The sequence below is a fragment of the Geotrypetes seraphini genome, chromosome 11, assembly GCF_902459505.1.
Source record: "Geotrypetes seraphini chromosome 11, aGeoSer1.1, whole genome shotgun sequence".
Taxonomy (NCBI): Eukaryota; Metazoa; Chordata; class Amphibia; order Gymnophiona; family Dermophiidae; genus Geotrypetes; species Geotrypetes seraphini.
The window spans coordinates 47,193,594-47,216,988 of NC_047094.1; the positions used below are offsets into that span (position 1 = coordinate 47,193,594).

A 23,395-nucleotide genomic window follows, 5' to 3' on the forward strand; every position below is an offset into this window, starting at 1 on the left:
TCCACAGCCTAAGTAGTTTGATTTCATATCACAGCTATTAATATAAGGCAGACACTTTAAAGCAGGGGTGCCCACACTTTTTTGGCTTGTGAGCTACTTTTAAAATGACCAAGTCATAATGATCTACCAACAATAAAATTTTTAAAAACACAAAGCACACTGTACACAGAGAAAATGTTATTTATCATTTGTATTCGAGTTTTTTTTTCAGATGTCAAGGCAGATGACTTTAAAATATGCAATGTCACCTCAGTAACAACTATACAAAAATAGACAAATATACCCCCTCCCTTTTTACTAAACCATGATAGCGGTTTTTAGCACAGGGAGCTGCGCTGAATGCCCCTCGCAGCTCCCAGGCTCCCTGCGCTAAAAACTATCACAATTTAATAAAAAAGGGGGCCATAGTGCAAAATATAGACAGCAGATATAAATTCTCAAAACGGACACATTTTGGTCACTAAATTGAAAATAAAATAATTTTTCCTACCTTTTTGTCTGACGATTTCATGAGTCTCTGGTTGCACTTCCTTCTTCTGTAAAGCCAATATTTCTTTTTTTCTGCCCCTCCCCTTTTCTTTCTCTCCCCCCTGCCTGCCTGTCTTTCTTTCTCTCTCCCTTGCCCCCCCCCCCAGCCATCACGCCGATTTCTCCACTTCCCCGATTCTTTCCATACCCTCCCCCGAAGCCATCATGCCGATTTCTCCCTGCTGCTTTCCCGAGCTAGGCCCGACGCATACAAGCACCGGGCCCACAAGACTTCACCTCCGACGTCAATTCTAACGTCGAGGGGAAGTTCCAAGCCAGCCTGGCAGCGATTGGCTGGCCCAGAACTTCCTCTTCGAAGTCAGAATTGACATCGGAGGTGAAGTCTTGCGAGTCTAGCGCTTGTGCACACCAGGCCTGGCTCGGGAAAGCAGCAGGGAGTAAAAGATCGTAAAGGCAACGCGATCGACTCGCGTTGCCTTTGTGATCTACTGGGTCGATCACAATCGACCATTTGGGCACCCTTGCTTTAAAGGATACCTTTTAGTCTAAATACTAAAGACCTTATAAGGTAAAGAAGGGCAACACCAGAAGATGTCAACAGTTGTACCTGAATATATAGCACAAGATACTCGGATATGTGAAAAATCAATAATATGATGAAACACACTTTCACAAAATACGAACAATGTCATAAATGAATGTAGGCAGTGCTGCTTTAGTTCAAAGGAGAAAGTTCAAACTGAACTGGAGGAAAAGCCTCAGACAAAAGCCCTCCCACCACCACAATGGTGGATAAAGGTGGTAACCTCACTGGCAAAAACCTCCTTTATACTCCCAAAGTAAAAAACTATAAGCAGGGCTGTCTATGCTTGATAGAAGAAAAAACTTTCCACTTATCTCAGTTGATCGGTACACCGACGATGGCCAGCGTTTCACTAACTTGCTGCCTCAGGGTGTATCAAAAGTCCGATCAAAACTAGGGCCAGAAAAGAAAATTACATCAGTATACTGGACTTAAGCATGACTTCAAGACAATCTTAGGAAGCCACTATGACATACCTTTAAGTAGGACGCCGCAACGTCTCATCTGATCAAAAAGATGGCTGCACCATAACTGTACCGGGTTATGAACTCCCGGGGAATGACGTCAAACCCCGGAAGTGGCTATGCAGTAAAACAGCTGACTAGGCTGCTGACAAAGGAGGAGGGTAACGCGGTCTGAAAAAAACCTAATACAGAAAATATGTTTATATTTATATATTTATATTTTTATAATTAATTCTGAAGATCTTCTCATAACTTAAGTTTTTCTCATCTTCCAAACACAAATTGAAAAGTAAAAAGGAAAAGGAAAAGTAAAAAATTCAGTCAGAACCCGCGTTACGGTCCTAAAAAGAAAAGTGTCAAAACAGACAGAAAGATCAAAAGAAACAAAATGATCAGAAGAAAACATTCCACTCTAATTTCTGATTCAGCCCACTTGGTTCTTCACTGTCCAATTTATAAATCCAAGCTTGTTCAGCCCGTAAGAGTCGCTGTTGTCGGTCAAAACAGTTGTCAATGATGTGATCAATCACACAACATTGTAGATCTGTAAATAAGTGGTTATACTCCAAACAATGTGTATCCATAGGAGCTTGGAGTCAGTTATTCCGAATGCAACTTTTATGCTCGGTGGCCCGTGTTCTAAAAGGACAAGTAGTTTGGCCCACATAAATTTTGGGACAAGGGCAAATAAAAACATAGACCATAAATGTCGAATTACATGAAGTGATATGTCTTAGCTCCAATGATTGACCTGAGCTCGGATGAACAAAAAAATCCTTAAGTTCCCGTGTTATTAGGCAGGTAGAACATTTGCCACATTTAAAATGGCCAACGGGTTGATCAGTGGTTGAATATGGCTCTGTGAGATCAGATGGGCTCAAGAGTTCTTTGAAATTCTTTTGGCGAGAATATGCCATTCTTAAATGAGTGTCACTGAATGTTGGATGTGATTCCATTACATCCCAATGGTGTCGTAAAATCTTTGTAATGTTGTTGATATTGGGGGAATATTCCAAAACGCATGTAACAATGTTCTCCATGGCCTCCTTGTCATTATTTCTCGGAAGAAATAGGAAGTCTCTGTTCATAAATTTTGCTCTTTTATAAGCTTTTTTCAATACGGTTGAAGGATACCCTCTGTTCTTTAAACGGGTGTACAATTGCTTGCTGTTAAATTTGTAGTCTGACATGTCTGAGCATAGACGTCTGTACCGAAAGAACTGCGACGTCGGCAAACTTCGTTTCAGTGCTGTGGGATGGTTACTAGAGAAACTGAGAAAAGTGTTTCTATCTGTGTTTTTTCTGTGAACAGTGGTCTGGATAGAACTTTGTTCTCTAAAAACCCTGACATCTAAAAAAGAAATGGAGTCTGGATGACACTCCATACTAAATTCTACTTTCTGGTGCCTAGAGTTTAACCAGATGTAAAATTGGTCAAGTTCTTCTCTAGAACCTATCCAAATGACAAAAATATCATCAATAAAGCGTAGCCATGTAAGGATCTTATCTGAAAAGGGATTGTTCACAATCCACATATTCTCGAATTTTTGCATAAAAAGGTTGGCTACGGAGGGTGCCATGGTTGCCCCCATGGCAACCCCCGAGATCTGTTGAAAGAATTTGTCTTGAAATCTGAAATAGTTTCTTTTCATAGCCAGAGTCAAAAATTGTATTAGGAGATGAATGGGAATTCTACTGTTACTCGTATTGTTTTGAAGAAATTCCTCCACAATAATGATAGCTTCATCTTGAGGGATGATGGTATATAATGATTTTACATCAAATGTGACAAAAAAGGTTATGTCATCTGGATTTGTGATTTCTAAAAGTTTTGTTAGAAATTGTGACGAGTCACGTAGATATGAAAATCCTTTGGTAACTATGGGTCGAAGAAACATATCAACAAAAGAGGAAAGGGGCTCAAGAACAGACCCTCTGCTGGATACAATAGGTCATCCAGGGGGGTTTTCTATGTCCTTGTGAATTTTTGGTAGGGCATAGAATATGGGGATCCTAGGATTTACCACATTTAAGTATTCATATTCCTTCTTAGTCAGAAAACCACTATCCAAAGCAAAAGATGTAAGAGATTGTATTTCAAGGGCTAGACTGGGGGTGGGATCTATGTCTAGCTCTCTGTAATCTGTGGGTGCATTCAATAACCTGAACACTTAAGCCTTGTATTTAACCATGTCTAAAACCACAACACCTCCCCCTTTGTCAGCCCTTCAAATTCTGATCTAGGACAAAGGAGGAGGGTAACGCAGTCTGAAATTCTTCACGTGATAGATTGTATGGTTGATATCTTTGCCTCCTTTTGTTGGTAAATATAAATATATAAATATAAACATATTTATAAATATATAAATGTAAACATATTTTCTGTATTAGGTTTTTTTCATACCGCGTTACCCTCCTCCTTTGTCAGCAGCCTAGTCAGCTGTTTTACTGCATAGCCACTTCCGGGGTTTGACGTCATTCCCCGGGAGTTCATAACCCGGTACAGTTATGGTGCAGCCATCTTTTTGATCAGATGAGACGTTGCGGCGTCCTACTTAAAGGTATGTCATAGTGGCTTCCTAAGATTGTCTTGAAGTCATGCTTAAGTCCAGTATACTGATGTAATTTTCTTTTCTGGCCCTAGTTTTGATCGGACTTTTGATACACCCTGAGGCAGCAAGTTAGTGAAACGCTGGCCATCGTCGGTGTACCGATCAACTGAGATAAGTGGAAAGTTTTTTCTTCTATCAAGCATAGACAGCCCTGCTTATAGTTTTTTACTTTGGGAGTATAAAGGAGGTTTTTGCCAGTGAGGTTACCACCTTTATCCACCATTGTGGTGGTGGGAGGGCTTTTGTCTGAGGCTTTTCCTCCAGTTCAGTTTGAACTTTCTCCTTTGAACTAAAGCAACACTGCCTACATTCATTTATGACATTGTTCGTATTTTGTGAAAGTGTGTTTCATCAACAGTTGTACCTGAGACAGGTCTTGGATACGTTTCTCTAATGCAGAGGGCAGCCCTTCCAGCAGGGGGTAAGGCTGTTTGAAGTCCTGCTCCAATCCAGCTGCTAGGTCAGGACTGTTCCCATCTTCCATGTCATTGAATGGGCTCCCAACAGGAGACCCATTAAGGAGGCGCTCCAAATCCAGATCACTGAATGTGTCCATAGCATTGGCAGCTTGCAGCAGGTCGGTGTCTGTGGCAGAACCAAAGAGAGAAAGCAGAGGATCGGATATGATTTCCATCTCCCGTGGGGTCTGAGCCATCGCCGCTGTCTGCAATGAAGAGGAAGTCACATTGTGTTCCTCTTCTTTTTTCTGCATTTCCTTTTCCTTTTGAAATTTCTTCAGCATTTCATCCACCCTCAGGGAACTGGAGTATTTCTTCTTCTTTTTCTCTTTCATGGCATTCAGGGCTGTAAATCTAGGAAGAGGAAAAAGGAAAAGACATTCATTATTGTTTTAGAAAAAAAAAAACCACTATAAAAAAAGGAGAAATTAGGTTCTTACCTGCTAATTTACTTTCTTTTAGCTTCTCCAGACCAGTAGAGGTTAATCTTTACGAATGGGTATATATCCAATCATGACCAGCAGGTGGAGACTGAAACAAAACTGTGGGACAGTATATACTATAGTCCCTTCTCTATTTCCCTCAGTCTGCCAAATAGCCAAGCAGAACCAAGAACTGGAAAACAGAAAGAAAACAATACTCCGAACAGGAGTAACAATTAACATACCCAAGTGCTGTTGGAAAATGCAGAGGAGAAATACCCGAAGGAAAATGTCCCCACAGCTCGCCAGCCGAGCCACAGCCGCTGTTCTTCAATTCTCCCCGGCCCTAGAAAAATACTAGAACCCGCAGCAAAAAAACAAAAACTGCCCGCGAAACAGCCCCAACAACAACAGACAGGGTGGGGACCTCTACTGGTCTGGAGAAGCTAAAAGAAAGTAAATTAGCAGGTAAGAACCTAATTTCTCCTTCTTTAGCACTCTCCAGACCAGTAGAGGTTAATCTTTACGAAAGGCGGGCGCACCAAAACAGAGAGAACCAGATTGAGATCCCAAGAGGGAACCGAGGGCCGTAGGGGAGGCCTGAGCAACTTGGCCGCCCGCAAAAAGAGAATCACATCAGGAATGGCCGACAAACGCTGACCTGTCACCAACCCTCGAAAAGCCGACAGGGCCGCAAGTTGAACCCGGAGAGAAGACCAAGCCAGGCCTCTATCCAGGCCATCCTGCAAGAACTCTAGAATGTTAGGCAGGGAAGCGCGAAAAGAGACCACTCCCCGCGCCCGGCACCATCCCTCAAAAAGACGCCAAACCCGCACATAAGCCCGAGAGGTAGAAAGCCTCCGGGACCCCAAGAGTGTAGAGATCACCTTATCTGAATATCCCTTCTTACTAAGGCGACCCCTTTCAAGAGCCAAGCCGTAAGACAAAAGGGAGACGGGTCGAACATGGGAGACGGGTCGAATGTTCAGAAGATCGTCCAAGAGAGGCAGAGGAAGAGGATCCGCCACCAAATGCCTCACCAGATCCACATACCACGGACGTTGAGGCCAATCCGGAGCCACCAGAACCACCAGCCCCGGATGGTGAACAATGCGAAGAAGTACTCTGCCCACTAATGGCCAAGGAGGGAACACATACAACAGCCCCTCCGTCGGCCACGGTTAGACCAGAGCATCCAGACCCTCGGCCAGACCGTCCCTGTGACGACTGAAGAAGCGGGGCACTTTGGCGTTGCCACTCGTGGCCATCAGGTCCATCAGGGGCTGCCCCCAAGTCTGCACTATCAACTGAAACGCCACGGCGCCAAGACACCACTCTCCTGGATCCAGGAAGTGACGACTGAGGAAGTCCGCCTGAACATTTTCTACCCCGGCTATGTGAGAGGCTGAGAGGTCCAGAAGATGGGACTCCGCCCAAACCATGAGCTGAGCCGCCTCCTGCGCCACCTGAGTGCTCTTGGTGCCCCCCTGACGATTGACATAAGCCACCGCCGTGGCATTGTCCGACAGGACTCTGACCGACTTGCCCAACAAAAGGGAGTGGAAAGCTAACAGCGCCAGCCGGACCGCTCTGGTCTCCAACACGTTGATCGACCAGGAGGCCTCCTCCGTGGACCAGGTGCCCTGAGCTGAGTGACCCAAACACTGAGCCCCCCAACCGAGGAGACTCGCATCCCTAAGGAGCACCGTCCACTGTGGGAGATCCAGACCCACCCCCTGAACCAGGTGAGGGGTCCGGAGCCACCAGCGCAGACTGCAGCGCGCCATGCCTCGCAGGGGAACAGGAACATCCAAACCGTGCCTCTGGGGAGACCACCTCCGGAGCAGAGCATACTGAAGAGGACGCATGTGGGCCCGCGCCCACCTCACCACGTCCAGGGACGCCGCCATCGACCCCAAGACTTGGAGGAAATCTCGCGCCCGAGGACACCGGGACGCCAAAAGCAGGCGAATCTGAGATTGCAATTTGCTCACCCGGGCCTCTGGAAGGAAGACCTTCCCCAAGGAGGTGTCGAACAGAACCCCAAGGTACGCCAGACGCTGAGCCGGGACCAACCGACTCTTGGAAAGGTTGACCACCCAGCCCAGCGACCGGAGAAACTCCACCACCCGAGCCGTAACCCGGGAGCTCTCCTGCAACGACTTTGCCCGAATCAACCAGTTGTTCAGGTAGGGGTGTACCAGGATGCCCTCCGACCGCAAGGCTGCCGCGACGACCACCATCACCTTGGTGAACGTCCGGGGAGCCGTGGCCAGACCAAAGGGAAGCGCAAAGAACTGATAGTGCCGACCCAAGATCGCAAAGCGAAGGAAGCGCTGGTGAGAGTCCCGAATGGGAACATGCAAGTAGGCCTCCGTCAGATCGAGAGAAGTGAGAAACTCCCCTGGCTGAACCGCCAGAATGACCGACCGCAGAGTTTCCATGCGGAAAGATGGAATCTTGAGAGCCCTGTTGACCCCTTTCAAATCCAGGATGGGCCGAAAGGTCCCCTCCTTCTTGGGCACCACAAAGTAAATGGAGTACCTGCCTGTGTCCCACTCCGGAGGGGGCACTGGAACAACTGCCTTGAGATCTAGCAAGCGCTGAAGGGTCTGGCGAAAAGCCTGCGTCTTCCAAGGAGTCTGACATGGAGAGGCGAGGAAAAGGTCCGGCAGAGAGCGGGCGAACTCCAGGGCATAACCGTCCCGCACCACCTCCAGGACCCACTGATCGGACGTGATCTCGGCCCATTTGGGGAAAAATTTGCGCAGCCGGGCCCCCACCGAAACCAAAGGGGGCGCCGGTAAGGAGTCATTGTGCAGGACGGGAAGCGGGGGAACCGGCGGAGGGATTCCCTGCCCGCCGACGGGCCCCCCGAAAGGGCTGCATGCGCTGGAAGAACCGACCCCGGGAAAACCCTGGAGCCGGGAAAGAAGCAGCCCCACGCCCAGGGTGATACTTGCGAAACTCCCGCAAACGCCCCCGGGCAGCGCCACCCTGAGACGCAGGGCGGGCACGGTCCTCAGGCAGACGGGGCACCTTTGAGTCCGTCAGAGTCTGAATCAACTTATCCAATTCCTCCCCAAACAAAAAGGACCCCCGAAAGGGAAATTTAGTAAGCTTAGCTTTGGACGCAGCATCCGCCGCCCAAGCGCGCAGCCACAAAATACGCCGCGCGGCCACACCAAAGGCCATAGACTTAGCCGAGATCCGCACCAAGTCATACAGAGCATCTGAGAGGAACGAGGCAGCCATCTCAATCTTCGCCACCTCCTGATCCACCAGAGACCAGTCATCAGACTCCCGATCCAGGACACGCTCAGCCCACCGAAACATGGCGCGAGCGACCAGCCCCCCACAAATAGCCGCCTGGACCCCAAAGGCAGAGACCTGAAAATTTTGCTTAAGGATGTTCTCCAACTTGCGCTCCTCAGAGTCCCGCAAGGCAGAACCGCCCTCAACAGGCATGGTATGCCGCTTAGAAATCGCCGAGACCACCGCGTCTACGACTAGCGATGCTAAAGTAGCCCGATCCCCCTCTGGGATGGGATACAAACGAGCCATGCTGCGCACCAAACGAAACGGCGCCTCCGGCGTTTTCCACTGTTCCAGTATAATATCCCGAATATCCTGATGCATAGGAAAAGAGCGGGAAACGGAACGGATCCCTCGTAGCAGAGGGTCCCCCACACGCGGAGTCTCCGGCGGCGCATCCTCAAAACGCAACACCGAAGAAACCTGTTGAATCAGGTCCGGCAGCTCATCTCTCTGAAAAAGGTGCACCACTGACGCCTCTTCGCCGGAGGACGGGAAACCCGACAACCCGCCGCCAGTGGCCGTCCCCTCGAGAGGGTCCTGGAAATCCTCAGAAAGGTCCAGGTCCTCATCCAGACCGACACGCTCCTCCGACCATAAATCCTCATCCCACGACACCCGCGGATGCTTGGACAAGGGAGGAGGAGGAGGGGACGCCACAACAGATGAGAGGCAAAGCCGCAGGAAGCGCGGAGGAAACCCCACTCCCCAAAACCCCCTGAGTGCAACCGGGACCCCCAGCCACCTGAAAATAGGCTCTGCACAAGGAAAAAAATAAATCAGGAGAAAAACCCCCCGAGGGTCCCAAGGGACTCCCTGCCACAGCAGGGGACCCAGCAGAAACCTGCCCTGTTTTTCCAAAACAGGGGGAAGGTCACCTGAGGTGGAAGACAAAATGGAGGGGCCAGACTGAGAAGATGGCGACTTTCCCGCCAAAAATGCTCCCTCCATAGCCTGTAGCGGCTGAGAAGCCTGAACAGTCCCAGCCGCTAAAACAGGCAAGTCGGCATCAGCTGTCAAAATATCAGCTGAGAGGGAATCCCCAACAACCCGACCGTCGGCGGCTCGGGGAATCCCTCCTTGGGCGGTTGGGGGAAGACCGGGCTTCCCCACTGCTCCCAGCCGACTCGCGAGGCACCATCGGCGGGGAGCTCTGGGCGCCTGCAGCCGCTGCCGACGGAGCTCCTCCACCGCACCGGCCTGAACACCGCTTGCACAGGCCGGCCGCGAGTGCCTCGCGCCTGGAGCACAATGAGCACTTTTTCCCTTTAGAAGTGCTCATTGCTCCATACGCGACCTAGCTATAAAAAAGTGCCGGTTAGATGAAAAAATACAGTAAAATACAGTTTTCTTAAAGGGAAACAACCCTCCAGACCAGCACTACCTCAGGATTTTTTTTTTTTTTACAGAACAGACTCCACAGGCTCTCGAAGCAATATGCCTTGCTTGATTTAGGGGGCAAGGCTTACTGCTGAGGCTCCTCTAAAAAAATGTGGGGAGGTGGAGGAAGTGGGGGGAGGGACCCCGCTCTAGACTCACCGGGTTTGACACCCCCGAGGTCGGACGAACCCCCAAACAGGGTCCGCCCAAGCTCCATCCGGCCAAAAACAGGGACTATAAACCCCCTAAACAAATTCCAACAGCCCTACCAAGGGAGATGGGTACAGATCACATCAACACCTGCTGGAGACTGAAAGAAGATTGAGGGAAATAGAGAAGGGAGTATAGTATATACCAGTGTTCTTCAACCTTTTTACACCTGTGGACCGGCGGAAATAAAATAATTATTTCATGGACCGGCAAACTACTAAGGCTGAAATTTTTTAAAAAACCATCGCCGCCCCATCCCCGCGAGCTCGGTCCCACAAACCATCTGATCCCATCTGCACAAGCCTCAAATAGTTATGATTTTATATTGAACATATTTTATTAAAGTATAACAAGAAACAATATTCTATACAATTGTCATTTTATAAATACAAATAATACAGGGCAAAGATCAACAAAAACCCTGTCTCCCCTCCCCTTCACATATATCCCCTCTACTATCAAGAAAACTGAATAAGCTAAATTATTACAGAATGCTACACAAATATCATGTAATAGAATATCACAGTCACACATGACAGGAATGGTTTTAGGGAGTAGAACTAGGGCAACTGCCCCCTGGTCAGAGAGAGCCCTAAGCCAGCTGGAAGCTAAAGAAGTAGTAGTACCTGGGCTTTGCACTCCCCAGTTATGTCTAGCAAGATACATACTTCAAATCTGATATATTTGAATCACAAGATAGAAATAAAATTATTTTTTCTACCTTTTGTCATCTCTGGTTTCTGCTTTCATTGCCTTTTCACTCTCTTCCATCCAGCGTCTGCCCTAAGAACATAAGAATTGCCACTGCTGGGTCAGACCAGTGGTCCATCATGCCCAGCAGTCTGCTCACGCGGTGGCCCTCTGGTCTAAGACCAGCACCCTAACTGAGACTAGCCCTACCAGCGCACGTTCTTGTTCAGCAGGAAATTATCTAACTTTGTCTTGAATCCTTGGAGGGTGTTTTCCCCTATAACAGCCTCTGGAAGAGCGTTCCAGCTTTCTACCACTCTCTGGGTGAAGAAGAACTTCCTTACGTTTGTACAGAATCTACCCCCTTTCAACTTTAGAGAGTGCCCTCTTGTTCTCCCTACCTTGGAGAGGGTGAATAGTGTTTTTATCTACTAAGTCTATTCCCTTCAGTATCTTGAATGTTTCGATCATGTCCCGTCTTAATCTCCTCTGTTCGAGGGAGAAGAGGCCCAGTTTCTCTAATCTTTCGCTGTACGGCAGCTCCTCCAACCCCTTAACCATCTTAGTCGCTCTTCTCTGGACCCTTTCGAGTAGTACCGTGTCCTTCTTCATGTACGGTGACCAGTGCTGGACACAGTACTCCAGATGAGGGCGTACCATGGCCCGGTACAGCGGCATGATAACCTTCTCTGTCTCTTCAGTCCAGCATCTGCCCCTTCCATCTATCCTCCTGCCCCCCCCCCCAATTTGGTCTGGCATCCATCATCTTCCTTCTGTTCCCCTCATGGTCTGGCATCTCTGTCCTTCCCTCCCCCCTGTGGTTTTTAGCATCTCTCTTCTCATTTCCTCCACTCAGATCTGATATTGTTCTCTGCTCTCTCTTCCCTTTTCTTCTCTGGTCTTCCTTCTCTATTTTCTGCCTCCATCTAAATTAAATTCTTTCTTACTATTTAGTCCTGTTTCCCTCTTTTCACTGTGTCTACCCACAGCTTGTCACCCCTTTCCCTCACCCCTCCATTATCTTACTATTTTCTTCCCCCTTTATTTATCTCCTTCCATCCAGTATGTGTTCTTTCCCCACTTCCATTCAGCATCTGCTCTCCCCTCTCAACTGACATCCATCTGCCTTCTGCTCTCTCTCCCTTCTTCTCACTTCCATCATCTGTCCCCTTCTCTCTCTCATCTCCTCCATTCCATCATCTGCTCCTTCTCTCTCCCCCCGTCCAACTTCCATTATCTGCCCCCTTCCCCTCACCTTTGAGGGTCACTTTCTTTCCCCTGAGGTGGCTCATGTCAGAGGGGAAGCTTTGGCCGAGCAGAACCGCTTGCAAGGAACAGTGGAACTTACTTGATTGATGTCGATGCTGGGGCCCGTTGCCGTTTGAAGAAGAAAAAAAAAAAAAGGTGGAAAAAAGGGACCTGCAAAGGCGAGAGGAAGGGAAACCTTCAGGACAGCTGCTCTTTGCCCTCCTTCAGTGGGCCAAGAATCCAGACCAGCAGCGGCAGCTCTGTATATTTTTAACTTCGGCACAGAGCTGCCCCTAATCAATAGTTTAGCACGGTTTCATGAGGCAGCTTCGGGGCCTTTGCTAGGCCGGCCCACATCTCATCATCGAAGCGGGCCGGCCGGCCTAGCAAAGGCCCCGAAGCTGCCTCATGAAACCGCGCTAAACTATTGATTAGGGGCAGCTCTGTGCCAAAGTTAATATACAGAGCTGCCGCTGCTGGTCTGGAGGTGCGGAGACAAGGCAGGAGGCAAACGCGGTGGAAGGCAGGAGTCCCGGCGAAGGCAGGAGTCCCGGCACCGCGACTGCAACAGGAAGTTGCAAGTCAGCTGACGCCGGCCTTTCGTTGCGGCGGGGACCGAATCCTTTGCGGACCGGCAAGATTTTTTTGCGGACCGACACCGGTCCGCGGACCGGCGGTTGAAGAACTGTGGTATATACTGTCCCACAGTTTTGTTTCAGTCTCCACCTGCTGGTCATGATTGGATATATACCCATTCGTAAAGATTAACCTCTACTGGTCTGGAGAGTGCTAAAGAATAAGAAGCAGTGTTTAGATAATAATGACAATGGGAAGGAGCTTTAACAGAAAAAAAAATAAAACAAACAGAGCTGTGCTGGTACAGGTTCATCGAAAGCCTGATGGACATTCTGCTAGTTTTAGGCAGCTAAAATTGGAGGAACAGGCACACCCACAACAGAACAACTTTCTGATGAGGTCTAAACACCTAGGTAGGAGAGACAAAAAAGGTCAGTTTCCGAAGATTACAGTTTCTGTGGAAGAAGGAGGTCCAGTGAAGGCAAAAATGATACACTTAACTCAAAGAACCATAAGAATGCACACATTCACCCAAGGAGCTGAGGGACAGGTAAATCACCCTCAAAGACAATTTCCAAGGGACCTAAGTATGTAGAACAGTGCTTTATGTCCTCAAGGAAGCTGCTAAAAAATTACTCCAGGGAGAAGAGAGTATGTACCATATATACTCGAATACAAGTCGATCTGAATATAAGTCGAGACCCCACCGCCCCCAAAGAGGAAAAATGGTTGACTCGAATATAAACTGAGATTAGAAACTTGGTGATCCTGATGAGCTAGTCTACAAAGACTGGATAGCCTTACCAAGCCCATTATTAATAATAGAATACCGTAACACAGGATCTGAGTAATTCATAGAAACATAGAACATGACGGCAGAAAAGGGCCACGGCCCATCTAGTCTGCCCACACTAATGGCCCCCCCCTAACTACCTCCATGAAGATATCCCACATGCCAATCCCATCTTTTCTTAAAATCTGGCACGCTGCTGGCCTCAATTACCTGTTGTGGAAGATTATTCCAGCGATCAACCACCCTTTTGGTGAAGAAATATTTTCTGGTGTTGCCATGAAATTTCCCACCCCTGATTTTCAACGGATGCCCTCTTGTTGCCATGGGTCCTTTAAGGAAAAGGAGATCCTCTTCCACCTTGATACGGCCTGAGACATATTTGAACGTCTCGATGATGTCTCCCCTCTCTCTGCGTTCCTCGAGTGAGTACAGCTGCAACTTACCCAGTCGTTCCTCATACGGGAGATCCTTGAGACCATATTGGTGGCCATTCGCTGAACCGACTCAACTCTCCGCACATCTTTTTGATAATGCGGCCTCCAGAATTGCACACAGTATTCCAGATGGGGTCTCACCATGGATCTGTACAACGGCATTATGACCTCAGGCTTACGGCTGACTAAAGTTCTACGGATACAGCCCATGATTTGTCTAGCCCTGGATGAAGCTTTCTCCACTTGATTGGCAGTCTTCATGTCTTCGCTAATGATCACCCCCAAGTCACGTTTTACTACAGTCCTTGCTAGGATCTCACCATTTAGGGTATAAGTCCTGCATGGATTTTTGCCGCCAAGGAGCATGACCTTGCATTTTTTGGCATTGAAACTTTGGAACATTGAAGTCTTTGACCAATGCGTCATACTGGTCCTGCATCATACTGCCGGGCACTGAGCTTTCATCTGTTGTGCGGTTGCCTACTATGTTACATAGTTTGGCGTCAATCGGTGAATAATGTAATTTTACCTCGAAGTCCCTTAGCCAAGTCTCTTATGAAGATGTTAAATAGGATCGGGCCCAAGACCGAGCCCTGCGGCACTCCGCTGATCAACTCTGTCGTATCGGAGAGGGTACCGTTTACCACTACCCTCTGAAGTCTACCTCTAAGCCAGTCGGTTAATGTTTCACCCAGTTCCATCGAACCCATCTTGCTCAATAACCTGGGGTGTGGGATGCTATCAAACGCTTTGCTGAAGTCCAACAGAGTGGATCGCCAACAGTCTTGGTATGGATGTAAGCGGCTCGGGGGGGGGGGAGGAGTACAGTAGTCAGTGGCTCCATGCATGGATGTTAGCGACTTCGGTGGGTGGGTTGGAGTGGGGGAGCGGCTGGGGGGGGACAAGCATGGAGGTCAGTGGTTCCAGGGGGCATGGCAAGGTGACGGCTCTGTACTGTATGCATTAGTAGCTCCGGGGGCGATTAAGGTCAGCGGTTGGATCTGCGGTGGCATTAGGTCAGTTGTTCTTGAGGGTGGCCTTGAGGGTTGGCCTGTGCACTGAGGTCAGTGGCTCCGGGCAGTTGCTGCGTCGGGGGTAGCAGCACCAGTAGGTGTATGTCAGTGGCTGTTGAGGATAGCGCTGAGGGGACGGCCTGCATGCAGCAGAGTGATGCACGAGCTTCGTGTTGGATAGGAGGAGGACAGCTATGCTATTGGTGAGGTGGTGACCCAAGTATAAACCGGGACCCCCGGTTTTGGGCAAATTGTTTTGCCCAAAAATCCTGGTTTATATTCGAGTATTTATGGTAAGTGTAAAAAGTGGATGGAAAAATGGTACCTACATTTATGCAAAATGGGGACAATTCTGTAAAAAGCGCTAAACGTTAGGCACTCAAAATCTGTGCATTAAACATCCAGATTCTGTATATAATAAAGCCTGCCCAAGTTGGAATTCGGATACCAACACTTATACGATATAAAATGCAGCTGTAAAACATTAGCACCTAGGAAACTTATAGAATACTTCAAGTTGAGCAGGCCACATGTACACCGTTTGCAGTTACACGCTAAAGCATTTAAGCAGGAACTTGCAGATTAGTGCCTAAGTGCAGTTAGATGTCTAACTTTCATTTGAGCACACTATATAGAATTAGGGGGTCATATGTATAAAAGCGTTCCCAACAGGGGCAAACTTGTCTTGGGTATATTTCACAAAATATGCACCTAATTTTTCTGGTACATCTTTGTACACAATTACACTTGTCTCAGAGCAGCTGTAAAATGTGTTGCTCAATGTGAATTCAAATAATGATGCCACAATTTAGCAACAATTTGTGGCATTTTTGATAACAGAATTGAATGGCACTTTGGATTATATGCAGCCCATAAAAAGCATGACCCCTGATGAAGCTGGTATAGCCAATGAAACAGGCTCCGTTGGGACTGGGATGTGCACAGTGGATTAAGATAAGTGCCAATATGTTTGCATGTTAACGGATGAGCAGCTAATTGAATAATTTTGTGTTTAAAGCAGGTTTAATTTAATGTTCAAAGTATATTGAAAGTTGTTAAATTAAGTGCTTTATATTCATTTTTGATAGGTTTTTCAGGGTAAATGATTGATCTAGAACCAATAAGACTCAAGCCTTTGAACTTTTGGTTTGTTCTGAGCAGGTTTCCAAGACCCTTTTCCTCTCTTAAATTGCTCATTCACTGTGATTTATATTAGGTCTTTGTGGAGGGAATTAGAGGGCCTGAGAGTAAATTGAAAAGGGATTCAAGACTGCAAGTTTGCCTAGGGCTTCAAATATTCTCACACCAGCCCTAGACGTACATGCATTTCAAACAGTTGTTTCTTACCCAGCTTTAGGATATTTGGATTTTTTAGATTTCTTATCCTTGTCATAAGAGTCAACTTTTTTCTTCTTCTTAATTTTCTCACAGCTATCTTTCATCTTCCGCTTCTAAAAAATGAATGAAATGATTAGAAAAGCAAGCAGCAGGATCTCCTTCCCCTAATACCAAAAACAGTTCCATCATGCAGCCTTGATTCACTCAGTGCAGACATCAGCATTTCTCCTCCACATAAGCTTTTATTGCTTGAGAAGGGCATGGAAGAACCTCATTGGTTTTTAAAGCTCCACTCCTATACTATTATACCATGAAAAAAATCTGCTGTCTGTTCTCATCTCTTACTTTTGGGGACTTTTTTTTCTTCTCTTTAATAAAATCTTCTTCTGATTCTGAAGCCTGTCTGAATTGTAGGGTTCCCGAGTTGATATAAAATCCCCCATATTTTGTCGTTAGAGAAGCTGGTACAAGTTCATCATACTGTGAAAGAAACACAAATAAAAACATTATGTTTATTGAGATTTTTTTCTTTCTTTTTTTTTTTTTCCCCGGGGCAGATCTTTATTCATTTTTACATCTTACAAGTGTATCAATAAATTAACAATTGAAATTAAATACATCACTTGAATTTCTGTCATCTTTAACAATAATACATAAAAAAAAATTTTTTTTTAATTTTTATTTATAATTTTATATTCATACAATAAATATTTCACATATATTATATTTGATTATTTCATAATTATTATAAAAATATTTACTATATCATATCATAAATAATGTAACCCACCCCTTTTATTTATTTATTTTTTTTCCATATTTATATACAAGAATTCTTTATATCCCACCCTAACCCTTTAATAATATTATCAATATGTTAAGATATCTGATCATTAGAATATTTAGTCAATGGTTCCCATATTTTCTTAAATTTATGTATATTCCCTTGTTGTAACGCTATTACTTTCTCCATTTTGTATATATGACAAACCGAGTTCCACCAGAATGTATAATCTAACTTGGTGTAGTCCTTCCAATTTTGAGTGATTTGTTGTATTGCGACTCCTGTCAAAATTAAAAGCAGTTTATTATTATTAGCTGATATTGGACTTTGTGTTCTCATTGCAGTACCAAATAGTATTGTGTCATATGAAAGACCTACATGATTTTCTAGTAATTTGTTAATTTGGGGCCAAATTAAATTCCAAAAGGCCTTTATGCAGGGACAAAAAAAAAGTAAATGATCTAATGTCCCTACTTCTATTTTACAATGCCAGCATCTATTGGATCTAGTACTATCTATTTTTTGCAGGCGCGTCGGGGTCCATAACACTCTATGTAATAAAAATATCCATGTTTGACTCATAGATGCTGACTTTGTAGATCTTAATCTCCAGGACCAGAATCTTGGCCATTAAGATGCAGAAATTATCTGTCCAATCTAAATACTCCAAATATCCCTAAGTCCAGTTTTCTTTTTTTTTTTATTTAGAAATCCATATATTAATTTATACCATTTTGCGGCTTGGTGTCCCAAGAAATCTGCCTGGAAACATAAAACCTGCAGACTATATTGAGTATTAAGATCTTTGCATTCAGGGAACCCTACCTGAATGGCATGCTTCAATTGCAACCATTTAAAATATTGTGTTTTATTTAGTCCAAATTTATTTTGCAATTGTGAAAAACTAAGCAATGATCCTTCTGAAATGACATCTTTCAATGTCCGTATACCTGCAATTATCCATTGTTTCCAGACGATTTTAAATCCGCCAATTTTGATCCTGGAGTTTACCCAAATAGATTGATTAAGTGATTTAGCTATTGGTTCTGGTGATAAGTTACTTATATATCTTAATGTTTTCCATGTATCTGAAATGATTCTGTTGTCTTTATATCTTCTAGGCATTGTTATGCTAATTAAATGTTCTAAATGTAATGGAAACAGGAGCCGCCATTCTAAATACAACCAAATACAACCAACCAATCCATGAGATCTGGGAGGATCCAATACATTCCCTGTCTTAAAATATAGGCTTGATGGTACCTATAAAAATTTGGAAAATTTACCCCTCCCTCCACAATTGGTCTTTGTAAAGATACTAAAGCAATTCTGGGTCTTTTCCCAAACCAAACAAATTTTGTGAGAATATTATTTAATTTTTTATAAAATGACCCCTGAAAAAATATTGGTATCATACTCATTTGGTAGCAAACCACAGGCAAAATCATCATTTTAATTGTTTGAATTCTTCCCCACCAAGAAAGATGTAAAGGATTCCATTGCTCACACATTTCTGTTATTTTTCTTAATAAAAGTTTTTCATTCTCTTTGACTGTGTCTTCAATTGTATTTTTGATCATAATTGCTAAGTATTTTAAACCATCATCTTTCCAGATAAATGAATATGAATCAAATAGTCCTTTGGTACAATGAACATTAATTGGGAGGACTTCAGATTTATTCCAATTAATTTTATATCCTGAAAATTTACCGAATTTCTCTAATAAATTAAGTATACATGGAATAGTAGTCTCCGGTTTTATTAAATATAATAAAATATCATCAGCATAGGCTGAAAGTTTAAATTCCCAGTTGGAAAACGTGATTCCCTTTATATCCTTAGTTTTATTTATTGCAATTAATAAAGGTTCTAGAACAACATCAAAAAGTAATGGAGACAAAGGGCATCCTTGTCTAACTCCCCTACACAAGTTAAATCTATCTGATAAATTATTATTAATATATAATCTTGCAATAGGAGAGCTATACAATGTCTGAATCATTTTAACAAAACCGGGGCCTATACCAAACCATTCTAAAGCTTGATACATAAAAGTCCATTCCACTCTATCAAAAGCTTTTTCTGCATCTAAAGATACTAGAAAAGCTGGATCATTAATATTTTTTGCTAAATTTAATGAGTGAAATGCTAGTCTAGTATTATTTGATGAATGTCTTTTAGCAATAAATCCTGTTTGGTGTACATCAATAATAAAAGGAAGAGCTTTTGCCAGTCTTATTGCTAATACTTTAGCAATTAGTTTATTGTCTACATTTAATAATGATATAGGCCTGTAATTTGAAACCAGAGTAGGATCCTTGTTTGGTTTTGGTAAGACAATAATTATCGATTCTGCCATAGTACCTGATATATTACCATTATTCATTTGATATTGATACAATTTTAACAGATATGGTAAAATAATATTTTGAAATGAATTATAAAATTCAACAGTATATCCATCTCCACCTGGAGCGGATCCAACTCTAAGAGACTTCAATGCTGTTTCTATTTCTTTTAAAGATATAGGTTCTTCTAAACTTCTTTTTATATGATCCGGAACATTTGTCCCAATAAATGAATTTAAGAAAGTTAATCCATCTTGTTCTTTCTTTTCATAAGAATTAGAAGAATATAATTCTTTATAAAAATCAAGAAATTATGTTAAAATATCTTTAGTGTTGGTGTGTGTATTACCTTGTGTGTCTTTAATTGCAATAATCTTGGATTTTCTTTTCTTTGCTTTAATAAAATTTGCTAATAATTTTCCAGCTTTATTTGAGTTGCCATAGAATTGCACTTGTTTATAAAATATATCTTTCCTCACAATTTGAGAAGAAATATCATTATATTTAACCTTTACTTTTAACAACTCTTGTAGTGTATTGCTTTCCCATTTCTCAATTAATTTATTTTCTAAAATTTTAATTTGTTTTTCCATATCATCAAATTGGTTTTTAAGTTGTTTTTTAATAAAAGCTGAATATGAAATATTTCCTCTCATTGTTGCTTTAAAAGCGTCCCATAGAATCTCAATATTAATGTTATCTGAATCATTAATTTGAAAAAATTATTGCGTTTTTAATTTAAGATCTTCTATGAAATTCGAGTCTGCTAGTAAAGCATTATTAAATCTCCATATTGAGTTAAATTGATCAATGTCATAATTCTGAAGGTTAATCCACACACCAGCATGATCTGAAATTATAATGGGATCAATAACTGCATTTAATACACGCTGCGCAATGTTATTATAGACAAATATATAATCAATTCGTGAGAAAGACTTATGGACCTGAGAACAAAATGAATATTCCCGATCATTAAAATGAAGAATACGCCATATATCTATTAAATTACAAGATTGTACCAGATTATCTAATCCTAAAGATTTTATAAATTTACTTGGTTTACAGCATTGAAATCGCCAGCTACTACTAAATTAGAAGCAGCCAGTGGTAATAATATCTGTTGAATTTGATTGAAAAACTCCATTTGGTTCGAATTAGGAGCATAAAGATTAAATAAATCTAGGGTTGTATTTCCCAGAACCATTTTAATATGTACCCACCTTCCTGAAGGATCAAAATTTATTAACTTAAAATCAGCATTGCATTTCTTATTTATCAGGATCGCTACTCCTGCCTTTTTCCCTAAAGCAGGTGAATAAAAACATTTTGATATCCAACCCCCTGTTAGCTTCCTAGATTCAGTATCTGAAAGATGCGTCTCTTGTATGAAATAAATATCTGCGTTTTGCTTGTGGAGAAATCCTATTAATTTCTTTCTTTTGATAGGATGGTTTAAACCATTGACATTAATTGTAAAAATTTTAATATCCATTTACATTTATAGTTAAAATTTGACATAAAATCATATGACTATTGCGATCAGATATCCACACATTGTAATAATATATTCTTCCCATTCCTTCCCTCCCTCTCCTCCCTTTCTTCCCTCCCATCCCCCCCAATATTAACTGTGAATACTTGGCAACACGCATATTAGATCAGTATCAAAACACTCCACAAAAGTCCAGTTCCTGTTAAGAATCAAAAATTAAGTCACAAATATTTCAAATATTATTAAAGAAAATTAATATTTTCATTAACATTCCTTATAACATTTAAACAGGTTGTTTTTTTATCCAATTTTAATTATACTCTTTATATTATATTATTATCTACCCATTTCAATATTTCCATATTTTATTATAAATGTATTGATTCAGATAATTTGAAATATAATTTGAGTTCCTTATTATATTTCATATAAATCACCTTTATAAATTCCATTTCTGTTCTTCATGTTATTTTAAATCATATATAAATATATGAAATAATATATCTCTTTATATTCATATTATACTTATATATAGTAAAATGAAATTTTTCTTTCATTAGCTTAAATCCAATCAATTATTGGTTTCTATAGTACTTATCTTTGAAATACAGAGAACGTTTCAGAAATATGAAGCTAAGCATACGATAAATCTCTTCAATCCAGAGCTCCCTTCCTTCAAAAGCAGAAGCATACCTCATTCATATATCATACTTCCTGATCACATTTTTATGTTTATAATGTCAAATTTTTCTCTGTTTTGAAGTTTATGAAAGTCAATGAAGTATCAGTTCCATCTTCGTTAGTCTTCCAATTAATTATTATTTTCCTTCATGTCCTCTTGATATTTCTATAATCAGTATGTTATCCTTTTCTTTTCACAAATCTATATAGTCCGAGTGAGTTCCGGTTCCAACGTCGATCTATTTTTAGTTTATTATTCGTTTTTTACTTCTTTTCCTTTCATATTTATCTTCTGTAATGTCTGATCTTTTTGGAAGATTTTATTTTATGGTATTCCGATGTAATCCTCTAATATCAAGCCAAGAAAAATACCTAATCCTGTTTTTCGTCATCCTTCTGATTTTTTGAGATCTTCTTTCATCTAGTTCCTTTCGTAGAGATGTCTGGGATTTGTAGTTGCAATGAACATAAAAAGTTAGTAGTATTTTTTTTTTTTTCTCTGCCACTAATTTTAAGAAGTAGATATTCATACATATATACATACCCTCATACATTCAAGTTTAAAGGAAGGAAGCTCCGGTTCATAAAACAAATCGCATTTAATCTTTAGAACTTTATTACGTTTCCTTTCAGTGTTAATAACAATTAGTATTGTACGTTTCAATTTTCTGATACTAAATTTAAAGATTTTATAGCATTCCCATATTAACTTTTATATTCTTACTTGTTTATATTACTATATTACTTATTGTCTGAGATCCTTAAATTTCAGGTGTTAAATTATCATAATCATTCCAATATAGAATGTTTATCCACTCTTTAGCTGTAGCAGAAAGATCGTTGAAGTGAAATTTTGAACAGAATTAAAAACGTTCTAAATCGTTAGTATGGAAAAAACAATATTATTATTATTTGCTTATACCATATAATAATCCTAAAATTTGACAATTAAAATATTCAACTTATATTAAAGAAAAGATTAAGGTGACATTGGCATTTCCTGTTGTATAAATTTTTGTAGCTCTTCTGCATTATCAAAAGTTAAGGTTTTATTTGCAATGGTCACTTTCATATTTGCTGGGTATACTAGACCAAATTTTGCACCCATCTCTCGTAGTTGTGGTCTCAAATCCAATAGCTTCTTTCTTTTAATCGCAGTGTTTTTTGCGAAATCCGGGACAAAATGAATACGGGCATCTTGATATTGAAATCCCTTATTTTGTTTTGCAAGTTGAAATATTTCTATAACCTGTTGGTGTCGCAACAGCTTAAAGATCAGTGGCCTCGGACCTTGATATTTTTCTGATCTTTTTGTCGGCACTCTATGTGCTCTTTCTATCTCTATGGGATATTTGTTTTTTAGAGGAAGTAGTTTTGGTAGTAAGTTTTCGATAAAGGCCACCGGATTTCCTTTTTCTGCTCCTTCCGGCAGACCTATCAGACGAACATTGCTCCTTCTCTCACGATTCGTGTAATCCTCCAGCTCTTTAGTAAGTGTTTCAATTTTCTTTTTTTCAATTTTGTTGTTGAGTATTTCCTCTTCCACTGTTATCATTCTTTCTTCTAAATCATTAGATTTTAGCTCTATTAGATCCATCTTTTTATTTAATGTTGAAACATCATCAGTTAATTCGGTAACTTTTTTAGTGAGAATTGAAAGCATTTCTTTGATTTCTTTCAGTTCTTTCATTACTTCCGAATCTCCAGTTTTTAAACCCGTCTCTTGTTCTGGCTTCGCTCTTTTGCTGCTACCCGAGACTGCAAAATCGTTTTTGTTTTCCTGACGCCATTGCGTTTTTTTCTTTATTTATCATGAAGATAATTCTTAAATCTTCAAATTTTTTGCGACTTTTTGTTCTTTCACGGACTTTTTTTACGGAGCTCTTCCGTTAGCCGACCTTCCTCATGCGTGTCCAAGCCACGCCCCCCTTGAGATTTTTTTCTATACCACCCTGCACATGGAAGTATTGTGGCTGGAAGGCTCCATGCAATATCACATAAACCCAGCAGGTATACACTGTAAAATAATAATATCATCCTATGATAAAAGGTAGCAATGGA

General features: G+C 42.2%; 1 protein-coding gene across 2 annotated transcripts in view; it reads right to left on the minus strand.

The window, feature by feature from the left end:
• UBN1 (ubinuclein 1) overlaps positions 1-23,395 on the minus strand; it is a 94,170-nt gene that overhangs the window by 61,356 nt on the left and 9,419 nt on the right. For both annotated transcript variants that reach the window (XM_033963841.1, XM_033963840.1), the window contains exons 5-7: positions 16,371-16,505; positions 16,035-16,138; positions 4,513-4,960 (exon numbers count right to left, since the gene is read on the minus strand). In XM_033963841.1, coding sequence (XP_033819732.1) covers positions 4,513-4,960; positions 16,035-16,138; positions 16,371-16,505 — 687 coding nt within the window. The remainder of the gene's footprint in view (positions 1-4,512; positions 4,961-16,034; positions 16,139-16,370; positions 16,506-23,395) is intronic.